General features: G+C 41.0%; 3 protein-coding genes across 14 annotated transcripts in view; 1 reads left to right on the top strand and 2 right to left on the bottom strand.

Moving 5' to 3' along the window:
* Nucleotides 1–3378, bottom strand: part of CEP70 (centrosomal protein 70) — an 11137-nt gene extending 7759 nt beyond the window's left edge. The window contains exons 1-6 of one of the 5 annotated variants that reach the window (XM_017820889.1): nt 3269–3378; nt 2724–2823; nt 2434–2557; nt 1925–2105; nt 1436–1605; nt 286–345 (exon numbers count right to left, since the gene is read on the bottom strand). In XM_017820889.1, the coding sequence (XP_017676378.1) occupies nt 286–345; nt 1436–1605; nt 1925–2105; nt 2434–2557; nt 2724–2823; nt 3269–3277 (644 nt within the window). In that variant the 5' untranslated portion in view covers nt 3278–3378. Of the gene's footprint in view, nt 1–285; nt 346–1435; nt 1606–1924; nt 2106–2433; nt 2558–2723; nt 2825–3027; nt 3157–3268 lie in introns of those variants that run through there. The other 4 variants (XM_017820891.1, XM_017820892.1, XM_017820893.1 and 1 more) reach the window with 4 other exon arrangements.
* FAIM (Fas apoptotic inhibitory molecule) lies at nt 3196–11250 on the top strand. 5 transcript variants are annotated; one of them, XM_017820895.1, is made up of 6 exons: nt 3428–3450; nt 5016–5073; nt 5724–5859; nt 6228–6456; nt 7899–7948; nt 9062–11250. In XM_017820895.1, the coding sequence occupies exons 2-6, from the start codon at nt 5030–5032 to the stop codon at nt 9209–9211; spliced, it is 609 nt and encodes a 202-aa protein (XP_017676384.1). In that variant the 5' UTR covers nt 3428–3450; nt 5016–5029; the 3' UTR covers nt 9212–11250. The 5 variants fall into 5 exon arrangements, with proteins under 5 accessions (XP_017676385.1, XP_017676386.1, XP_017676384.1 ...); XM_017820896.1 differs by lacking the exons at nt 3428–3450; nt 5016–5073 and adding an exon at nt 3196–3313; XM_017820897.1 differs by lacking the exon at nt 5016–5073 and having other exon boundaries at nt 3395–3450.
* On the bottom strand, nt 3927–22156 carry PARP9 (poly(ADP-ribose) polymerase family member 9). 4 transcript variants are annotated; one of them, XM_017820886.1, is made up of 11 exons: nt 22054–22156; nt 21602–21641; nt 19336–20165; nt 18255–18479; nt 17969–18175; nt 16468–16528; nt 15652–16026; nt 14715–14863; nt 13199–13373; nt 11994–12081; nt 3927–3954 (listed from the first exon to the last, which is right to left on the bottom strand). In XM_017820886.1, exons 1-11 carry the CDS (start codon nt 22066–22068, stop codon nt 3942–3944), a joined length of 2178 nt encoding a protein of 725 aa, XP_017676375.1. In that variant the 5' UTR covers nt 22069–22156; the 3' UTR covers nt 3927–3941. The 4 variants fall into 4 exon arrangements, with proteins under 4 accessions (XP_017676375.1, XP_017676373.1, XP_017676372.1 ...); XM_017820884.1 differs by lacking the exon at nt 3927–3954 and adding an exon at nt 8214–8562; XM_017820883.1 differs by lacking the exon at nt 3927–3954 and adding an exon at nt 20420–20564 and having other exon boundaries at nt 11328–12081; nt 22054–22117.

Genomic DNA, 22156 nt, shown 5'->3' with positions numbered 1-22156 from the left:
GGAAAAAAAGGAAGGAAAAAAAAGGAAAAAACCGTTTAAGGTTTAAGTGTCTGAATGTCCCAAACTTCCCAGCTGTCCTGGCCTCCTGACTGAGGAGTTGCTTAGCCTGGACTGACAGTTATTCCCTGGATGAATCCAAACTTCCATGATCATTACAACGTTTTGGTGTTTCTTACATTCTAGAGAGATCTGGAGCACAGAATATTTACCACTATATGGTTTAAGAACAGTAAGGGGTAAATAAATTTTGAACAGAAGTACCATAAGGCATTAGATGAGACCTACCTCAGCTCCTTTTTAATCTGACTAATTTGAGATTCATAATAATCAATTAGACAAAGGTACCTGAAGAAAGGAAAAATGGCATTTTGAATTTCAGATAATCTCAAAAAACTCATGCCTGAGAGATACTGTGACCAACCCAAAGGAACAGGCGAGCTTACACAGCTGTACTGCACTTCAGAAGTGGCTGCTCCAAACAGTGGGTTTTCTTTCATACCAAACAAACATGGTCACAGTTTGCCAAAACAGAAAATATGATGGAATGAAAAGTAGAGATACTAACTCTGTACTAGTCTAGAACCGGCAAAATCATTCAAGAGGAGGAAAAAACCTAAATCTGCCCAACAGTCTCCTTATAACTTACCCAGCAAGCTTAACAGAGAGGCATAGTCAAAATAAAGTGGCTTGAGCACTCTGAGATTGCGTTTTGGAGAATGAGAGAGCACAGGGAACCAAACTCAGTGATCTCTCCTCTCATAAAGCAAGGGCATGAGGAAAAGGCTGTGCACGCACAATCTCTTTTAGAAGCTTCCCAAATAAACATTTGTGGCCAGGCCTAGAAAGCAGGTGACATCAGCACAGTAAAGCAATGGCTACCTGAGGCCTAAGAACTGGCAAATCTCTGAGTATAGCAGAGCTATGGAAATCCTATTGGCAAAAGATTCAGGCTTGGGATACTTTCAGAACTTACCCTAAAGTACTTTGAAGCCTCACAGCAAGCCTGCAGTTGCAAAGATCCCTTCCCAAAACTGGAAGGGCTATTTTTGGGGGGTGTGCTGGGGATCATGTCTGTTGAGTTTTTTGTCATTTTTTTTAATTTACATTTTTAAATGTTAGAATCCCAGGATGAGATCATCCTAGCAGACACTGCAGTTCCAGAGAAGAGTGAATCATTCCCTTCCCTTTGCTGACACCTAGTGTAGGCAGTGGCTGGTAAGTTTTTAATTTCTGCCATGGATTTATCTGTCTCACAATTTTACAAAAGAAAAATATCACTGCACTGATGTACCTTTAAAAGAATTCATATTTCAGCTTGCACCCCTAAGGTCTCCAGCTTTTTTTTTTTCCATATAAATATCGAGAAGCATTACTTTAAAATCTGTTTGTTCATTCAGTGATACAGGTTGTTCACCAATATAAGAAGATCACTTACCTCTGATCTAGAAGTGACTTGGGAGCTCTTTTGCAAAACTGACGAAACATTTTGTTTTGAGTGGCAACGCGGTGCTGCTCCTCCATCCCAACCTTGCTCAGCTCCTTCTGCAAACGGGCAATAATCTCTTCCTGTTCTTGCAGCTTTTCCTGCTGCTGTTGGTATTTTACCTGGGAACAGGTAATGGCAGCATTATTAAACTGTTCTGACCTCCCAGCTGACTGTTCTGTACATACCCAGGTACACACTTGGTCCCAAGGAGGATTAGTCTTTGGGTTTTAGCCATACTGAAGAGACAGTGGAAGAAGGACACAGATATTTTTCTAAGTTATTGATAGAAAATTCTGCACAGCTCAAAAAATCTTTGCTTTAGACAGTGTACTAACTCTGTGACCCAAGACTCATGTTAATTTTGATCAATGTAAATATTTTTAGATCTTTTAAAAAAAGACGAAAGTTTGAATCCTCAGGCAGCACTGTCCAAACTACCTGGGAAGCCTGTTGGTCTTTTTGAAGTTCTCTGACTTGGTTCTGTTGCTGGCAAGCTTTAGCTATCGTTTCATCTTCCAGCTGACGAATTTTGGCCTTAATGTTTTTCACCACATTTTCCAAATCATTAGCCCGTTGCTCTTGTTGAGATGCCCGACCTTGTTCCTGTCGCACCACATCTCTGAAAAAAAAAAAATAAAATCCTTCATTTAAATTAAACTCATTTCACTAAAGACAATGCAGGAAGCACACACCTGACATCATGTGATGACATTTGATAATATCCTGTGGCAGCAGATATGGGAAATATGCAGGTATGGGAAGAAGCAGCAGATGAAATAACAGAAGAGCTCAAAAGGAACTAGACCAACATTGCTGCACATTGGGCAATAATGTCAGGAAAAAAGTCTTAGGCCTCTGGTGAGACTAGATCTCCACTGGGCAGGAGATGCACATTGATAATACTTTCACTTTGCATTAGCAGGTAAGTTCCTTCCACTGTGTCTTACCTAAGACATCGATTTGTCTCCATAAGTCCCTGCATCAACTTCTGCTGTCGCTCAATGTCTTCCACCAGCGTTTTTAATGCAAGTCTTATTTCTAGAGAAGACTGACTGTCTAGGACAATCATATCTGGAGATACAAAACATAAACAAAGTCACAATGAAAGGCTTCTCCTTTTTTTAAGGAGAAGATTGCATGTCTGCTGCCATTTGGAAGTGACAGCTTTAGAGATGCCTTATGAATTTAGACTTACTACTTCCAAATACAAAAAGCAGTTAAATTAGCATGTCCTTACCTGTCATATTTCTGCAGCATTGGGGGGCAGCAAGACTCACCGGTTTCAACCCATGACGCATTAATAGCTTGTTTAAATTTTCCCACTCTGCTTTCTCCTGCTGCAGTTGGGAGAAGGGGAAGAAGAGGCAGAAACCTGAGTTCTGCAGATCAGCTGTGCAGGCGGTGGGGGATACCAAATGCCCCCAAATTAAACCAAACCAACCCCAACCCCCCTAGAACCCCCAGCCACTACAGGAGGGGTTGGGAGACGCTCCAACAGGATCCGCAAAATATACTGAGGAAAAGCGTCCTTAACAACATACAGCATGCTCAGTTTTCCCGATCTCTGTCAGAAGGCAAAATATGTGCAATGAGCAAAATTCGCCTTTTTAAGAAGCCCAGACCACCGGCTCTGGGGTCCCTCCAACGCCCCCGGGGCGCAGCGGCCCCGCCGCGAGCGGAGCGCTCAGGGAGCCGGTGGCGGCTCCGGGGGTTATGGGCTGTTGGATCGCTCTTTGTCCTGCTCCAACCACCCAGCAGCGACACCCGGGGCCGCCACGCTACCTCTGTCATGGCGAGGGCCGCCGAGCGGGACGCAGAGCAGGAGAGGTGCCGGTTCCCCGGCCGCGGAGCGCCTCGGGCGGGAGCGGGGCTGAGGGCGCGGGCGGGCGCGCGGGCGCGGGGCGGCGCCGGGCGGGAGCCGCCATTTTGCGGCGCGGGAGCCGAGGGGAGGAGACCCGGCGGAGGTAGGAGCGGGGCCACCGCCGTGCGGGGCGCGGGACGAGCCGCCTGGGGGGCGGTGGGAACGGCACTACAGGGACTTGGGCTTTTCACAAAAAAAAAAAAAGCTCGCTGCCGGTGGGTGGGGGAGATTTGCAGCCCTGGAGCTCATGCGCTTCCCGGTACGCCGCGCCACGATGAGAGCTGCCGGGATTAGGTAGATGGGGAGCGGTAATCCGAGTTTATTTTTCAGAGCAAGCCCTCATGTGTACAGGAGTAAATCTCGTTTTGGGCCGCTGGCTTGGTTAGCAGAAAACGCGGTGAAACGAGGCGGTCGGTGCAGGACAGATGCGTTTCCCTGGATTGGAGCCAGCGGGCGGCTGTTGGAAGCGAGCAGCGCCTGGTCCCTCCAGGCTTTCCCTTGGGACTCGGGTGGTACCGGCTGGCCTTCAGGAAACGCAGGGCTGACCTAGAGTCTGGGTTCAGCTTCGGTTTTAAATAGAAGTCTATAACCTCATTACCAGGATTTGCTAAAAAGAAAAAAAAAAAAAGGAATTTGTGTGTTCTGGGATGCTTCCCTAACCCTTTCAGCACTGCTCCTAAATGATCTCCAAGATCCACGCCGCAGGATTGCGTCCTGCCGGGGATGGTGAAGGGTGGCCTGGGGACACCCTCCAGCTGCCACCTCTCCTGGCATTTCCTTTTGTGCCCGAGGCCGCTCCTTGTGCTGATCCAATGCCTGGGACAAGCGCGGGTCTATCCCGAGCCCCCGCGCCCTCTCCTTTGAGGAGAGGGAAATACATCCCGCCTGACTCCCACCGTGTGCCAGGGGATGCCAGCCTTCACAGCCACCAGTTACTTCAGGAACAGCCAAAACAGTCTCCTCGGCATTTATTAGCACGTGTTACTATTTGTTTACATTTAAGTTACAATTATTGATATGCACAGGCAAGGCAGACAGCCCTTAGCGAATTAATTAGTGAAAATAATACATTAAAAGTCAGTCAGTGGTTGTAAAACACCATCATGGTCTATTACTCTTAAGTAAGAAACGAGTTATTTGTGGTTCACATAGATTTTGTGACTGAATTGCCAGGTCAGATTTGCTCATGTGATTGCTGTAAACTGCTATAGTGGTTTAGGAAAGAGAGTGGGTGAAATTGTTGGCTGTGCTATTTCACAGTCCTGAAGTAATTACGGTCTGGGACAGAGATGGGCAACTCTGATTGGGTTCCTGCTTTGGTTTTAGTTTCTAAGCTTTCGGTCACAAGTTGGGCAGCCCGTTTTTCCATCAAATAACCGACAAAGTTATGATGAGCTAATAAAGTTAGGATAAACTGCATTTACTAATTTTGCAAAATACTATATTTTTTTCAAAATACATTTGCCTTTCTGTTTAAGAGGAAAGATGGTTTTATTTTAAATGTTTTTGTTTCATCATATATACTACAGCTAGCACTGCATGTAGTTAATAACGCTTTTAAAAATGTCCTTTATCTTAACTGGAGAAAACCAGAAAAACTTAGACCTCAGCACTTCTCTGCTGCTATTCTGCTTTTCTATTTTTTCTTGCTGCTAATTGGATTAAAAGCTGTTTGGGTTACTATGGCATCCGGTGAGGAGATTACTGTCTGTGAAGATGAAGTAAGGTAAAAAATCAGGACTGTGGTATGAGCAGATTTGGAAAGATATCCACAGTTCCAGTGGTCACTTATGATTGTATCTAAACTTTAAAAATTACTTAAATAAAAGGATATCTTGCCAGATCTCTTCCCCTGTGTGTTTGTGTGTGCATTTCTGAATGATGTAGGTAGTGTTTATGAGATTACAGACAAATCTGTTAAAACAGCAAATAGCTAAACTGGCCTTCCTGACTATTTTTCAAGTCCAAAAGGCTGAAACACTTTCTTTGAGACCCATCAAATACTGTATTTTAATGCCTACCAGGAAATAGCAGAACTGTCCAGGAGCATCTGAATACTAAGTGTATTTTGTAACCCATTGTCACCTGAAATGGGAGTTCTAGAGGTTTTGAGAGGTTAGATGGGTATCTGTGTCTTTGTACTGTGTTTGTCTAAGTGAGTCCGTGTAACTGTCGGTTTATATTTTGTGATATTTTGTCATATTTGAGTGTTTGAAAAAACCATGAAAATATAAGCAGTTCTGTAAGCTTATTCTTTCAAGTCTCATTTTTCATTTGCAAAAAACAACTTGCCCTGAAGCAGTAAAGCTTTGAACTGCACACATCAGGAACTGAACTTTCAACGACAATTAATTTACTTTGTTGGTTTTTCCTTAGGTCTCGGTACAGCCACTTAGAGAAGATGACAGATTTGGTGGCTGTTTGGGAAGTAGCTTTAAGTGATGGTGTTCATAAGATTGAATTTGAACATGGGACCACTTCAGGAAAACGTGTTGTCTATGTTGATGGAAAGGTGAAATTGCTATGTGCTCAAAATTCACTGTGATACAGATTATATAAGTGCACTTCCATGCAACACGCATCAGAGCAAACAAAAGACTAATAAATGCAAGCGAGGTACATTCAGTTGATTAACTTTACCTGATTTATTGAACTACATCATTCTTTTTTTCAGTTCCAGTTAAGGTGTGAGTATTCATGAAGTGCTTTGCTGTCTTTGGGCAGAAGCACTCTGTGCATACAAACCACCATGTATGCATTCGTTCCCAAATAACAGTTCAGTACTGAGCTGTCTCCTGAGTTCCAGTTCAATTTTTTTCATATTAAAACATGCACTCAGATTTCTCAATTAATACTCACTGTCTTTGTTTTATTCTACAGGAAGAAATAAGAAGAGAATGGATGTTTAAATTAGTGGGTAAAGAAACATTCACTGTTGGAGCTACTAAAACAAAAGCTGCTATTAACATAGATGCAGTCAGTGGCTTTGCATATGAGTATACTTTGGAGATCAATGGAAAGAGTCTGAAGAAACATATGGAGAACAGGTTAAAAACAACCAATACTTGGATATTGAACTTGGATGGTACGGACTATAGAGTTGTTCTAGGTAAGTAAACACTGAATGACTCCATGTTACTGCCTTTGAAAAAACTTGTGTGCATTTAATAACTGGTAATTAAGAGAAAGTGCAGTTCAGTGGGTAGCACTGGTGCAGTATAAAAGCTTGGGTGGTTTGGAAGTTTGGAATGAGATGCCAAAGACAATCTGAAAAACAATGGTCTTGTTATAGACATGTGAGCCTGCAGCAACGTGGTCTAGATTTAAAAACAAAAGAAAAAAAGAAAAAAAAGAGGTTGGGAGGCATTATGGCTGCTGCATTCATAGAGCTGCTCTAACAGGACAGTTCTGCAGGTGAAGCCTCTTATAGAAGTGTTATCTGTGTTGTGATCAAACCTGATGTTTGTTCAGCAGGATTTCCCTCCAAAAATCATCAGCCAAAGTCAAGGAGTCTCTATCCGAGGAAGTGTGACAATTTCTACATTTTTGATAGATTAATGAGCATCCTTTTTTCTGCATCACTTCTTAACTACAAATTTAATCTAAAAACTTCAGATCATATTCTTTCACTATTTTAATAAGCAGGCAATACATCTCTTCTGCCCCCCTTTCTTAGATACATTACAAGCAGCCAGGAGGAAGGGACCCTCTGAGGAATTTGTCCATGGCATCTAGTGGGAAAACTTCCACTTAGGTATTCCTGTATGGTTAGATCTGGAAACAAGAGATCTTGGGCTATGATTTTTATAAAGCCTCAGGACAGAACGAACTGCCCTAAGATGAAGGGGGGCAATGAAGAAAAACAGTTTTTATGCCAGAAACAGATATATCTCCTCACAGGATTTTAATCTCCCTGTGCTTACTGGAAAGGCAAGCAGGGATCAGCTCTCTGCTGATGACCTGTGGATGACAGTGTCAGTAATGTGAATTCTAGAGCAAAGTAATTTAAGAAGGATGTGCTGGGAGAAGTAAAAGAATATTCTGTTTCAAATGGAAAAAAATCTAAGACTGATATTTAAAGTACTTAGGCTTTCGAGAAGATTTTAAGAATACAAACAGTTTGGTGGATGTTAAATAATGCTGCTTCTGAATTAAACCAACCTGGAAAGAATGTTAGCGCTTCACTGAATAAATGGCACTCAAAGAATTAGCAGAAATTACTTCATTTTTCTGTCTTCAAGTTTTTCAGTTTAAGACTGTCAGAATATTTCTGGCAATATTCTGAACAACCCAGCGTCAATAGCCCAGTGTCAACCCAGTGTCAGGGCTAGGGAGAGGTAAAAATGTATGTTAAAGCAAAAGTTGTTTGCTCGTTGTTGAGAGCCTCCCCATCTCTGCTATGAGAGCAAACCCTGTAGCTCAGGTACTATGGCTAATTAGGAACTTCTTTTGGGAATTCAAAGTAAATTTCAACAGTAGATTTTTAAAATTCCTAGATCTTTGTCTGTAGGGGTGAAAAAAATACCTTTCTGTTTTCCTTTTCCTTCACAGAAAAGGACACTATGGATGTCTGGTGCAATGGTCAAAAAATGGAAACAGCGGTACGTGATCCCTTCCAAAGGCTCTTCCCAGCCTATGGCTATGTAACCAAAGCTTAGCAAAATAAGCTTCTGTCTTTGTGTCACACGTGCATTAATTTTTAGAGCAGGCTGGCAGGTAGAAGGCTTAATCTGTTTGGTGTCTTTTTGTATTATGATGGTTGTCAGTACACATACTAGGTAGGCTTCCCCCTCCTTGAAGGATGTGTCAAAGTGGTTACTACTGCCACAAGAAAGCCCCTGGATGAGTACAAATTGTAAAAACAACAGTTTTGGTATACCTGAGAGGAGGATGAAGATTCACCAAATCATGGAACAGCCTGGGTTGGAGGGAACCCTAAAGATCATCCCGTTATAACCTCCCTGCCGTCACAGGGACACTTTTCACTAGACCGGGTTGGTCAGAGCTCCATTTCTGTAGAAATCAGTGGAAGAAACTCCTTCTCCAGTAAATCAAAATTTCTCTTCCTGATGGCTCTCAGCCTTTTCCATAATGTAATAAATGCTGTAGGAGATATTCTTGCAAGCTGCATGTGCAGGTTTAGTTGTCAATCTCACTGCTTCCATTGCAGTGGCACATGGATTGTTCTGCTCTCCCAGAGATGACACAGCCATGCCTGGCAAAATCCGTAATAGGAAATTACCTAACTGCAGCAGGAGCCAAGAATACACAATCCAAAATACACAACTGGTACTCAATTCGGGGATCTCTTTCTGCATCCTGCTGTAGAAGGCATCCTAAATACTTCACCTTTTACTGCCACTTCAGCATAAGTTTGTGTGGCACTTACTGGCTGTACGGCACAACTGGGCAGGAAGATGCTTTTTCTATTTTTGTTTACTAGCATGGATCAGTAATATTAACTCACAAACTCCAACTTTACCATTTTGAATATGTGAAATTTTGATCGCCATCTGATGCCCACAGATCTTTAACTGGGCACATTGACAAAGCCCTGCCTGAGATTCTGGAGCTTTGTTCAGTTTTTGGGCTGTATTTGTTGCAGGTACCTGTGGCTGCTGTAATGTGGGAACTACAAGTGATCTTGACACTGATGCTTTTTCATTTGCTAAAATATTACGTGTCTGTTTTTACTCTTGTCTCCTTCCTCCCAGGGTGAATTTGTCGAAGATGGGACTGAAACTCACTTCACTGTTGCTGATCACAGCTGTTGCATTAAGGCTGTCAGTAGTGGGAAACGAAAGGAGGGAATTATTCATACCCTTATTGTGAACAACAGAGAAATCCCAGAGGCTGTGGAGTAGCCTCTAGTTAACTGATTATTGTAGGACCAAGATCAGGAATTTTCAATTACTGTGGTAATTATTTTAATATGTACTACTTGGTACATCTAGTTTGTGCTGGGTTTATTTTCTAGTTTCTGTATATGAAATTATTCTTTTTGAGGACCAGATGAAAATAACTATGTACAACCTCTTACATTAGCAGTTTTTAAAAAACTATGTATATAGAATGTATATTATATCACTAAGTGTGGAGAACACTGGTGAACTTCAGTAGCAATTATACACCAGGAAAAAATCTCGTTATAATAAAATGGAAGATAAATATTCAGTTACACTGAATCCTTATAAACTGCAGGTGTATGTGGAGGGAGGAGAAAGCATGTGCTGAGCATTGGAATAAGCTGTTAAAGCTTTCTCAATAATTATTTTTTTCTGTTAAACTGACTACAAACCTTTTCGGGTGCAGTTAAGAGTTAAAAAGTTAATAAAAAGGTTATTAATGAAATACATTGTTACCAATACTTGTGTAACAGTATTAAAGTAATACTGAGTTATGAAAACTGATTTTTTATTCTGAGTAGGAGCAAGATGTTACATTGTGCCAAAGAAAATCCTTTAGGTTTTCTGACAACTGATGCTGGTTAGAAATTTTTGCAGTAGTTCAGAAACTCGGTACTGAGTTTTTCAAGAAAGCAAATAGAAAAAGAAGAGTTCCTGACATGAAATTGCTTTAAAAAATGAACTCTCTTGAAGCAAACTGAAATAAGAGCTTATACTTGTTCAGTGCTGTCTAACCTTAAATCTACAGCTCTGTGTTTTCATGGCAGTAATGTGTGAATTGAGAAACATGAGGAAAAAGGGAACAGAAGTAGAAAAGAATTTGTTGCTTAAATGGAATAGTTAAAAGAGGAATAGACTCTAAGAGCAACCTTGGGATTTCCTGAGAACAAAACTCACATATGTTAGGGGCTCACACACTACAAAACTACCTTTTTTAAAAATAGGTATAACTAATAATAATAATAAAAAAATAATAAAATAATAATAACAAAATAATAAGAAGAACACCAAACAAAATATGAATATATTAATTTAAAAGTTTCTTTTGTAATGGTTAAAAAAATTTCCACTTGCAACCTCAGAGTTCAGAATTAGACTTTTATAACTTAATTTCTTCTGGACCTGTGAGTGGTTCCTAGCACTATGACTACTAGCTTAGGAGTTGCAGGTGCAGTACAAGTATCCTGGGAATTCATTAACAAATTATTTTGAAAAGTTTTATTAAATGCTACTTTCATCTGTGTTTTAGAGATGCACAGTGCTTCACCTGTGGGTGAAATGCTTCTCATATGGCAACACAGTTGTTTTTTAAAGGTTTTATGTGAGCCCTTCTCCTCCCCAGGTAATGACAGTTTTAACCATAGCTGACTTCAGGTGAGAGGCTGACCTGATACTGACAGGTGAGGTACTAAAGAGGAGCCTTTATTCCTGTATTACAGCATTGTTTTAAGCTGTTTAGGTGTTTTAGGCCCAGAACCGGTGATTTTAAATGCTTCAGTTTGGACAAATCTTGAAGTAGCTTTTTGTTTGGGGCAATAGCATTTTAAATGCTGTTAACATCAGGCGTAGTTTTAGGCTTCAGTACAGAAAGTTTCCAAGTACCTGAGCACAGGACTGAATCCCCTTTGATATTGGAATTCCTATAGTGGCTCTTGGCTTTTTCATGTGCTGGTTTCAGGTCACTGCAGAAGCAATGTGGGCATACCTGGCTACAAGGCTGTCAATGTAATCTTTAAAAGATATTGGTAAAGGTAAATTGATTGAAGATCAACTTCAAGCTGTAGTTTGAACCAGTTCTTTACTATCTTGTAGCCTTTCAAAGAGATTAAATGTTGCTGAGAAATCTAAAGCTCAAATACAGTCCAAATCACATTCTTAAGACTATATAAAAATTACAAGTTAACTGACAGTGACATTCATACTTTTTATTTTGAATACATGTATCTACAATGCTTGAAATAACTAATAAAACCTGTAACAGCAACTCCTGTTAGAAATCATGAAGTTTTGCTTCATGTTTGTCATAACTGCGTGTATTTAACAGCATGTCTCTCAGTGGGAAACAGCTTTTGTCTGCTACATTCACCTATTTAAGTCAAAAGAAAATTTAAGAATCAAAGACACAACCAAGACTTTTTGTTTCACTGACATATGCAATATCTCAGATTAAGAAAATACAATGGAAAAATGACAGCCTATGCAAACATCATGTGTATAGTCCCCTGCTCAGAACACTGTAAGGTAAAAAGTTAATGACCATGTAAATGTTAAACTCTTATTTTGGGATGCTCTCCCTTCTGTTTCCACTCACATAATTTTCTTCTAATCTCCTTAAGGCATTGCCTTACTGTTTTGTTCATGGATATTTCAGAGTATTTTGCATGAGGCACTTTGACCACAGCATGTTACTAAGTAGAGCATCCTCTTAAATCTAAGCACTAGACTGTTCTGAGGGGATCTTCACAATAGCTACAGTTCTGATTAATTCTCACTCAGGATGCTGCTGGTTTCCTCAGAGAATGCTCATACATAATGCTCAGTCACTGGGGAACAAGTCAGCAAATATTGTGGAAGGGCCCCTGCACTGTTGTAAATGACAAAGGTGTCAGGATTGTCCAAATCATTTACCAAACTGTCATATAATCTAAAGGCATCTCCCTCCACAGCGAATGGCATAATAATATTAGATGACTGGCCTTTAGTGTATAAGCCTGTTAATACATCAGCCTCAAACACATACATTTTAGAGTCCATTTCCCCCATAGCTTTATCCTCAATTAGGTTTCTCAGGTTCCTTTTGAAGTAGATGCCAGGTCCATAATTTTGTTCTGGAAAAAGAAAGAAAAATTTTCAGAAGAAGACAACAAAGTGTTCAACAATTGCTTCTTTTGGGGTGGTAGTCCCAAGAGGCTGCTGCTTGATTTAGGATTACACATGATGTTACTGCTCAATATGTGCCATCTTTTTGGAAGGACATTTGATTAACTGCTACTCCAGTGATAACTATTCAGATGTAACTGTTAATACAGTGATTGAAACATCAAGGTCTAAAGTATTTATATAAATATATGACTGACACTTCAGTTATCACGTACAAGGGACTCTGATAAGCACCAAAGGCAGCAAGATTTTAATAATGCAATTGACCAAAAAAAGCTTTGATATTTTTAAGAAGAATGTCACATAAAAGTGCTGTTACAGTATCACGTGGAAAAGTGCAAGGAAATTAGACCATCATCCTATTTACTGCTCTTAAGGTGTGGAAATGTGCCAGGTACATTGCACAGACAAAGAAAGGCAAACTTTTGAACAGTTTATTGCCTGAAATCCCAATTCTGCAATCGACGAGCAAAATATCACGCCCTTCACCTATTGCAGGATGAAGCACTAAAAGCTTATTCTTTCCCTTTCTGAAAACATCTGTCTACTACAATATTGTGTAGAGCCCACAATTTCTTCCGAGCATGCTCCTGTCCGAATGGCAGCTGAGCAGTCAGAATATGTGCTGTCTCTGACCACACCTGATCCGAGCAGGGGGCTGGGCTAGATGGCCTTCTCAAGTACCTTCCAGCCTCAATGTTCTGTGATGCCTTTGAACATGTTTTAAGCACCAAGCTGCTGAGTGCATGTTTGCAGCAGGTAAATAAGGACCTCTTTAAAGAGCGATGCAACAAAACAAAACTTGGAGATGGAACTTTGTGTATAGTAACAATTCTGTCAGTAGTATTTGGGCTAGGCTTGAATCAAGGCTTGTCCCAGAGCCTTACTGGCTCTACAGTATCAGGGAGGAAAACCTTACTGTAGATAATAAAGTAAGCTCATACGAATCTAAATGCATGTGAAAAACAGTTATTGTTTAGGAATGACATTTTTTTCTGATTTTGACCCGAATTTAGTAGTCAGTCACTGTTCATTTTGATTAAAGATGCCAAAGCCAGTTCTTACCTGTTGGTGGAGAATACATCCTGTGAAATCCAGTCTGGCAAACTGAACTACAGAACTCAGCAGGAACATGCTGGTACAACTTGTGGGTTATTCTGGAGGTACCTTGTCTTTCTTCTATTCTTTTTTTCATTTGTTGGAATGCAGCAGAGAGAAGAGAATTATGTATCTTTTCAATCTGTAACATAAATAAATAATAGTGTAGTATAAGCAAACAGAGACCAATATCCATGCTATGTTCTTCAATGCAAGAACCTTTGGTGTAGTTTATATGCATCGACTGCATAGCAGATAAAGTATCTGAAGTGTGCAACTGATCCAAGGAAAAAGAACCATACCACTATCTCATGCCTCTCATTGAAATCAGTAGGAATATTTCCTCTTGAACTGATTTCCAGTACTTGAGTTGTACTGAACAGACTGAGTATCTCATATGTGAGAATAAGCTGTGTGGGTGTTACAGCCTAGTCTTGTGAAGAACTGCAAGTGTCCAGAAGGGCGTGGAGAACCTCAGCTCCCACTGATCAAAACTTTACAGCTGTCAGGGGAAAAGGGGGCACAAGAGAAGAGGGTCTGTCCCTTGTGTCCCCGGTGCCCAGCTGTGTGCAGTATAAATAATCACACACAACCTCAGGCAAACTGGCTCCACCAGTGGGCAGCCACAGCCCCATGGCAAAGGGCAGTGCCAGGGGCCTGCAAGGCTCTTCTCCAGAGCCCTCTCGTGCCAGACTGCTGAGCTAGAAACAAACAGGGGCTGTAGCACTTCTGCTCTCTTAACTCATTTAACTGAGCTACAACCGGTCTCCAGTTTTATATTCTATTGTAACTTCTGTGTTGAGACTGAGCAAAGTCTTTAGTTCTGCAGATCAAGAAGCATTTGGTGGGTATTTACTCTCATTTCAATGTTAATATCTTTCTCTTAGGAAAGGCAGTTGAGCCCACGGCAGTGAGGTTTCCAGTTACTCAGTTACTACCAGGCACAAAGTTTACAAACTTCTGTATTTCTCTGCCTTGCACAACCTCATCCACCTCCTGTTCAACGAAACACTGACACCCAAGCAAGATCCCAGCTTCAACACATAATCAGATCAGAACTCTGGCAAATTCAGTTGCTAATTGTTGGTGTCAAGCTCACAAAAAGAAAACAGGGACACTGCATTAGTATCCTAGAATATTGTACTCCATCTACCATACCAATCTCATATTTGTCTAGTCCTATAAAGGAGCATTCAAAGCACAAAATATCAGGAAGAATATACAGTACAATTAAAAAGACTACTCAGAATTTCATCACTTTCTGAGTGATTATTTGCATTATTATGTTTAAATAATAATTATTATTATTATGTTTAAAATACTTTTTATTAGGAGTAAAGACTGCGTCTGTTTTAAGACTTAGGCTGACTTGATCTTAATTTTTAAAAGCAGTGTATTGAAATAGTTTATCTGAGTCCTTTAGGCATACATTAAACATGTTAGTTCAAAAATATGAGCTGAGATCCAGTTTCACCCTCTTTACCTTGAGAACATGAAGTCCAGCTTTTTCAAACTGTTTCTGTCTGTCTTTAAACTCCTGGAGGTGTGACTCTACTGGTAAAATCTGGATGTAATTATTAGTATTTGTCTTGTGAAGGTCTTCTTCTGAAAGCTGACCTGCTTCTGGTTGGCCTGGATATGAATAAGGGAGTCAAATTTTCATATATCATAATGTCTGAAGCAAAGGGAAGGGGGAGAGATCTAATACTTTAGTTGGTAGCTAAGAACAAAGAATCTTATGTATTCTCTGAAGTAATGTCAGAGGCTAACAATGAGACATATATATATATATATATAAATGTATTCTATTTTTCTACATTTATTATAAAGAAACTGGAGAGAGGGAACCAAAAAAAAAGCAATTTATATTTTCCATTACCCCTTTCCACAGCCCAACCTTCATATATAGGTATCTATATTGAATGGCTATATGAGTGAATTAAAATCAGCCACTCAGTAGCTTTTTGTAATGCCACTAGTTGTATCAACTGATCATGAAAGCCAGGGATGCTGCAGAACAAGTCCACTGCTGAGTCCTGCAACAGTGGTCCAGCTGTAGCCAGCAAAAGAGCTCAGCAAAGGTTAATTAAGCACAGATTTTGTAAGTCTCCAGTGGCCAGGCTTTAAAGTGAAGGTGTCCTGGAGGGAGCCCCACTACAGCTGGTTGTACATCACACCCAGCCCCTGTATAAACTGTGCCCTACTGGGAGTAGTGCCAAGTGCGTGGCCACAGCTAACCAACGGTCCTCCAGGGGCTCACGTGTTAAAAGTACAGGAACATCAGTAATTAAAGCAATATTCAGTATGTGTGTGTAAACTGAATACACGTCTGTCCACTCTCAGCAGTACCAGCATATACATTGCTTCATACTTGACCTTATTTAGGCACTAATTTACTTAATTAGTCACTATTTACATACACATTGAGTAGAGCAGTTTCTTTTGTTCAGCTATAGTCTTCTCTTGCATACGAAGCAGTAAATTCTCAGTTGTGAGCACTGCATCAACCACAGCATCAGGAGGGCCTTGAAATTCCAGTGTTGCTTTTCCACCTCTCACTTCTTCTGACACACATACACTAGAAGGCTGCTCTCGAAAGAGTTCTGCAAACTCCTTTTTACCAAGGCAAAAAATGTAGTTGTTTTTAATAACAGCATGGCGACCTTCCTGAATTTGTACCACACTCCGCAGCCACGATTCTGCTGCTTCCACTGCTGTGTGTGTTCTCCCTCTAAGTTCAATCACTTGTTCTTCATTTGCAGTCTCTTTTATGGTTTGGCTGCCTGACTCTGTACCTGGAAGAAAGGTAAGTGCATTGGAAGAGTGTAGAGCTTTCAAGTGCTGACACAAATTCCTACTTGTAATCCAAGTAGAAAGAAAATAGTGTGCAAGAAACACACTACTCTTCTGATATGCTCAAAAAAGAGATTAAACACCAGGAGGTAAGGTTTTCAGGAACCACACCCACACACACATATGCAGGATTTATTTGCCTTTCACTAAATGACTTCCAGCAAGTAAGGCACTGACAATGATTTTTGTTTTAAAATCTTAAAAGGGACTGCTCAGTTCCATTCCTGTTAATGTAAAAAATACACAATGCTCACGCACTTTTGCCTCCCCCTTTCTTGAAGACACATATGCGAATATTAAGCTCTTTTTAAAGGAAGGTGATTTTGGATTCTCAAATCTGGAGTGTTCATTTACTTGAAATACCCCTTCTGTTCATTACTTACTCAACGGATCACTTCTGTTTTCCAGTTTGTGTTTTGCTGAATAGAATTTTCTCTGGAAAACCTTGAAAGATAAAAGTTTAGGAGCAGTTTGCAATCTCTGTTGTCAAAAATGCAATTCATCTTTTTAAAACTCTGTCAGATAAGCAGTTTACAGCCGTAATTACACCCCACATATAGCCCACGCCCCCAAATTCCGAAATTGTTAATGGCTGGCATTTGTCAGCTTTTCCCAAAATGTTATTGCTGACAACATCAAGTGCATTCCTCTTCTTCTGCATCTCCTAAGGTTAAGACACCTCACACACTGAATGGCACCTTTACCAACTCCTTGTGGTTGTGGCATATCTGGAACTTATTCAACCACATAAGAAAAAGTGTTCATTACTTGCAGAGGCTGATGAATCCTTACTCAGTTTTAAAATACAGACTATTCCCCTGCCTTTAACCCAAACTCCTCTTTGTGATCCCACATGGAAAACCTCAGAGAGGCTGCTAGGCAGTAGATTGGCAAACTGCCTTTCCTTTTTCATTCAGCGAAAAGAGTTTTGGCTGTGCCCTGATCATCAAGGGACTAAGTGATGAGCACATGGCTGTCAGACAGCTTCTGTTAGAGTTATGGGAGTGTTACAGAACATGGATCTGTCCTTAGAATCAGAGAATGGTTTGGGGTGGAAGGGACTTTAAAAATCATCTAGTTCCAACTCCCCTCCACCAAGTTCTTGCACATGTTGATAGAATGGATGGTTGAAGTTAAATGGGAACAAAAGCAAACTCTGTACTCTTATAATAGATGGCTGACATCAGACAAATATTCCAAAGAGGGAAATGGCACACTGTAGGAGTCGGGTTACAGGAAGGATGCTGGATGAGGCACCCTGGGAAATGAAGTTCCGAAGTACTCCCACAGATGGGCAGTGAGATGCCCTTGGTAATTGGTCAAGGGAATCACGTGTTACTTTGAGGTGTATATAAAAGGTGGTGATTCATTTGAATAAAGAGGATTTGGTGCTGAACCCCCACCCAAGCTAGCCGGGGCCGTGTAATTTATTTACGTGTTATATTAATACACCATACCACCCTGTCTGCTTGAAACCTTTCTATTATGTCAAGTCATATAATCTGTTGATACTGTTTTGCCCTAGGAACTTCAGACAAAAAAAAAAATCGTTAAAGAAATTTCCTGAGAAGGAATAAGTTTACTCCCTACTGAGTGAAGAGTGGACTCTTTCTTATAAATTCATTGACAGTCATGAGAATTTCAAAGCTCTCTCCCTTTTATCAGACTACAGGGTGAAGACTTCCAGTTTAGTGAAGAGAAAATAAAGATTTGCAAAGATTAATAATACCTATTAATGAGACAAATAGTTTCATAAAGGAACCTGCTGCTCACAAATGCTGTTAAGTAGTACAGAATACAGACTACCTTTAATTTGAGTCATCTGTGGGAATAATTTTACAGTTCTGTGTTTTCCTTATGAGTAGTTAACAACAAATTTGTTACCTGATAGGCCTTAAGGTCATGTGGGCAAATGACAAACTGCACATTTCTCTCCTTCTCAGGGTGTGCCCTGGCAAAATTTAAAACTTCTTCAATCATGGTCTCTGCCACTATATCAACAGGAAGCTTTAATGACCATTTTACTGGAAAAGAAACTGAAGGACATTGCTGGTCCTGACTCAGGCATCTTTTCACTGCATGCTTTAATTCCTGCAGGAAAAACAAGTATTTCAGTCCTCACATCACCCAACATGAAAATCCATTAAAATCCAATGTAACTGATCATCACCTCACACTGTGACACCGGGTGTTCGCATCCTCTCAATACCACGTGCAGTACAAACTTACAAGGCAGACAATACCCTTCTGTTACTATGAGTTCCTTATAATGTGTCGAAAAACTAAGATGATTCCTAAGTTCCTCCTGAAGACCTGGACCCGCTTTTTCCAGCAGTCTTGAAAATGGGCAGGGAGGCTTCCCACTCTTAAACACACAGTTAACAACAGCTGTAGTCTGCAAGGCAAGAGTGCAAGTTTCAGTGTACTTCATGTTTACTACTTGCAAGCTTTGATATTATAGAGAGCATTCTTTCTAGCCACAATTCCTGTAAAAAGGCATTACTGCAGCAGATCAGCTGCTTGAAAAGTTTTCCTACTACTTAATACTACAGGCAGCACTGGAATACATCAAAGGATGCACCTTGCAGTAGCAGTAAATGCAGATATTTTCAGAAACAAGCAGTGTGCACAAGAGCTGTTTCAGTCATCAGAGTGTATTCAACTCAGTTTTACTGCCACTATCGAAGTGACTCACATGTGCCTCATCCAATCCAATCCTGCTGCCAATTATCAAGCAGGAGAGAACTATGGCTATGCCCTGTTTAAAGGTAAGGTGCACATCATCTGTATAAGCTATTTTCAACTGTTTCAGTGGTTTTTTAAATATCTGCAGTAATGGCATCTATGAGAACACAAATTATAGGAAAAAAAAGCAAAGCAGGAAATAAGAGTAGACTTCTAGAGAATGCACAATAAAATGTGAATTCCCACAATGTTATAAGAAGAAGATAAATCTTAACAAAGAGACATATCATTAATCATCCAATCTCTAGCTGCTTCCTATTATATCATAACAGCATGTATACAAAAAAGAAATAAAAACATTCTGAACTTTAATACCTGTTTAGAAAAAACCAAACAAACCACAATTCCTTGCCACTATAATTTATCTACCATGTGTAAATTCTCATCAGGTTGAGAAAAACACTGTTTAGTGGACCGATACAAAATGTGTTCTGAACTCTTGGGCTCCAAATCCTGCAAAGACTTGGAGGCAACACCATGCTCAACAAATTTCAGGACAGACTTACCTTCTGCTCGTCAAGGTGTCCTCTTGTGACGCGCAAGCGAATGCCTTCATATTTGATGAACGTTGAAGACTGGCTTGGTGAAGATGACACAGTTTCCTGAAGTGAACTGGGATCATCCAGAAACTTCTCACAGGCCTTCTTCATTTCTGCAACTGTAGCCTCATCAATGTTCACCAGGCGGATTTCCCTGAGAAAGCTTGGTGGATGTACCTCAACAAATTGCCTTACAGCCATTACAATCACCTGAGCACACAAACTGAGTGGGAAGCCAAAGATACCTGAGCTCACTGCTGGGATAGCCACAGACTTTATGGTCCTTTCTGGAGCACTAACATAAAGCAGAACATTCATAATAGCTTTCTCAAGTAGGCAACAACATTTTTCCTTTTCAGAAGCATTCCACCTTGGACCAACTGCATGAATTATGATCTCACAAGGAAGCTTCCCTCCACCTGTTACTGCTATTTCACCAGCTAGGACTTTGCCATACTTTCGAACAAAACAGTCGCTTTCCTCTTGTATTTCTAACCCTCCAGCTGCCACAAGGGCGAAAGCAAGACCTGCTGCATGCTGTAGGTATTCATTGGCTGCATTCACCAAAGCATCAACCTTGTGTCCTGTGAGATCACCCTTACAAACACAAATGTCAATTCCCTTTAGTTTTTTCCTGTATACTTCAACAGTGCTTTTTGTGCTTTTGAAGGCCAACGTACAAGCAAACTTTTCGGAAATGAGATTACTTAGACAGTTGTCTCTTCTCTTAAGAGCTTCATAGGAATCTTTATTGATGGGCATCAGCAAGGTGACCTCATCCATTACCATGCTTGATCCTAGGATACAGAATATAAAGTGAAATAGAAGATACTACTGTCAAAACATTGCTTTTTATAAAGAAGTGTAGTTTATAGCTCTCAATTTTATCCTACTGTCATTACTAAGCAATATTTTTTACACAGTATGATCTTCTCTCTCCCTTTTTCAGAGGCGTAGAAAGCCCAACCAATCAAAGAGTCACTAAAGGTTACAAGAACAGCATCACTGAGCCTGTGGTGACTTGATGGTTTGGGTTCGCCTTATTTTTTACCTGAGAAGGAAGTTTGGTTAAGATGTGTCTCCTGGTGGCACTTGTATTCTCTCTCTCCTTCCTACTGTTTATTCTCCCCACCATTAGGCTGACACAGCCATTGTTGGGGACATAGCTTTCAATGCATCAGTGACATAATCTGAATCTAAAAAAAAATTAAGCATGCTAGAAACTTAATTTCATGTAGAGCCCTAGCCTCATCAAAAGACTGATGCAGCAGCTCAACTGAATGGGCTGAGAACAAATGGTGAGAAGGAAGATAAAGGAGCAGACAGGCACTGTTACAGGGCTTTGTTACCTGGCTGCAGTGTCACCGTGATGCTGGGCTGCATTTGACACTAAAACTTCAGCTGAGAAAGGAAAATGTGAAAAGCCACGCCATAATCAGGGCTTCGAAATGCTTGCAAAAGCAGAAAAAAGCACTTCTTCCCCTCCGAGATAATTTTGCTGAGCAGGCAGAAGCTTGGCTCCGCCTTCTCCAGGGCGTTCTTAGCGTTTTGATACTGATTTCCAGGAAGGACCGAGGATAAGCACCCCAGGCCTTCGCAGTGACTCTCAGCCACACCAGCAGAGGAACAGCTGCCGATAGGTTCATTTAGCTGTGCCACAGAGATCTTGCGCTGAGTTTTAATTCTGCGAGTCTTGTTTGGTCTACAGTTAAAGCCCTCGAGCAAGTTGTTTCTTCGTATGGAACTTTGTTCAGAAAGACTTTTGAAATCACTTTTTTTTAGGGAACAAAGATCACGTGGGGCAGTTTTTACATTATCGCTATGGCTATACAGCCCTCTCCTGGCAGATGGCAGCAGTACTATATGCGGCCATTATGTTAATTAGTTTAAATCAATTTCTGTGTGTTTAATCAAACTTCCCTCCGGGGTATGCTGCCTGCCTGTACAAAAGAGTCTAACGTTTTGCAGTTTTAAAGCATACACACTAATTCATCCAAACACTTCTGAGCTCTTGCTTTGTTAAAGGAGAAACGAAAGCAAATCCCGCTGAAGCAATCAATAGTAATGTTGATTCATAACCTTGTCTAATTAATATTAATTCATATTAGTTATGAATTTTAGGTTGCTTTTGGCTATTCCACGTTGATGTTTTCCAGTTTGATGGCTGTACCTGGCACTTTTCAACTTACATATGAAGGCACACACTTCGCAGATGGCTAAATGAGAGGCTTACCTAAACCGATTTTCTCTTCCGAGGTCCCTAGAATGTAACTCTATTGTTAAAAAAAAAAAAAAAAGAAAAAAAAAGAGAGAGAGAGAGAAAAAAAAAAAAGGAAAGAGAAAGTACATGTTACAAGTAACAAAGTAGATGGGCTGCCTTCCTCCGGCAGCGGTTCTGCTGCAAACCAAGCCAGCAGCACCGGCTTTTCAAACATCTGTACGAAGCTTTCTGATATTTACAACGCTACTCGGAGCTGCCGGAGCTCTGTAGGCGAAGTTGCCCACAGCATCCTCTGGCCCCGTGTGACCCGCGGGGGCAAAAAGCCAGGAAAAGTCACTTATTCCCGAGCACCATCCAGAGGACAGCTTGTTTCCCCAAGCCCCAGCGGAAGGTCCCGCCGCACCCCCAGCCCCTGAGGGAGCCGCCGCCGCTGCCCCTCCGCACCCCCAGCCCCGCTCCGGTACCTGCAAGGCCCCCATGAACCGGCTCGGTGCGGCACCGCCGTCTGCCCCTCAGCGCCCGGAGCTGGAGCGGGACCCGGGGCGGGGAACAGCGGGCAGCGAGCGG

Source organism: Lepidothrix coronata, unplaced genomic scaffold (assembly GCF_001604755.1).
Source record: "Lepidothrix coronata isolate B3197 unplaced genomic scaffold, Lepidothrix_coronata-1.0 Scaffold86, whole genome shotgun sequence".
Taxonomy (NCBI): domain Eukaryota; kingdom Metazoa; phylum Chordata; class Aves; order Passeriformes; family Pipridae; genus Lepidothrix; species Lepidothrix coronata.
This window is presented reverse-complemented; position numbering and strand designations above follow the sequence as displayed.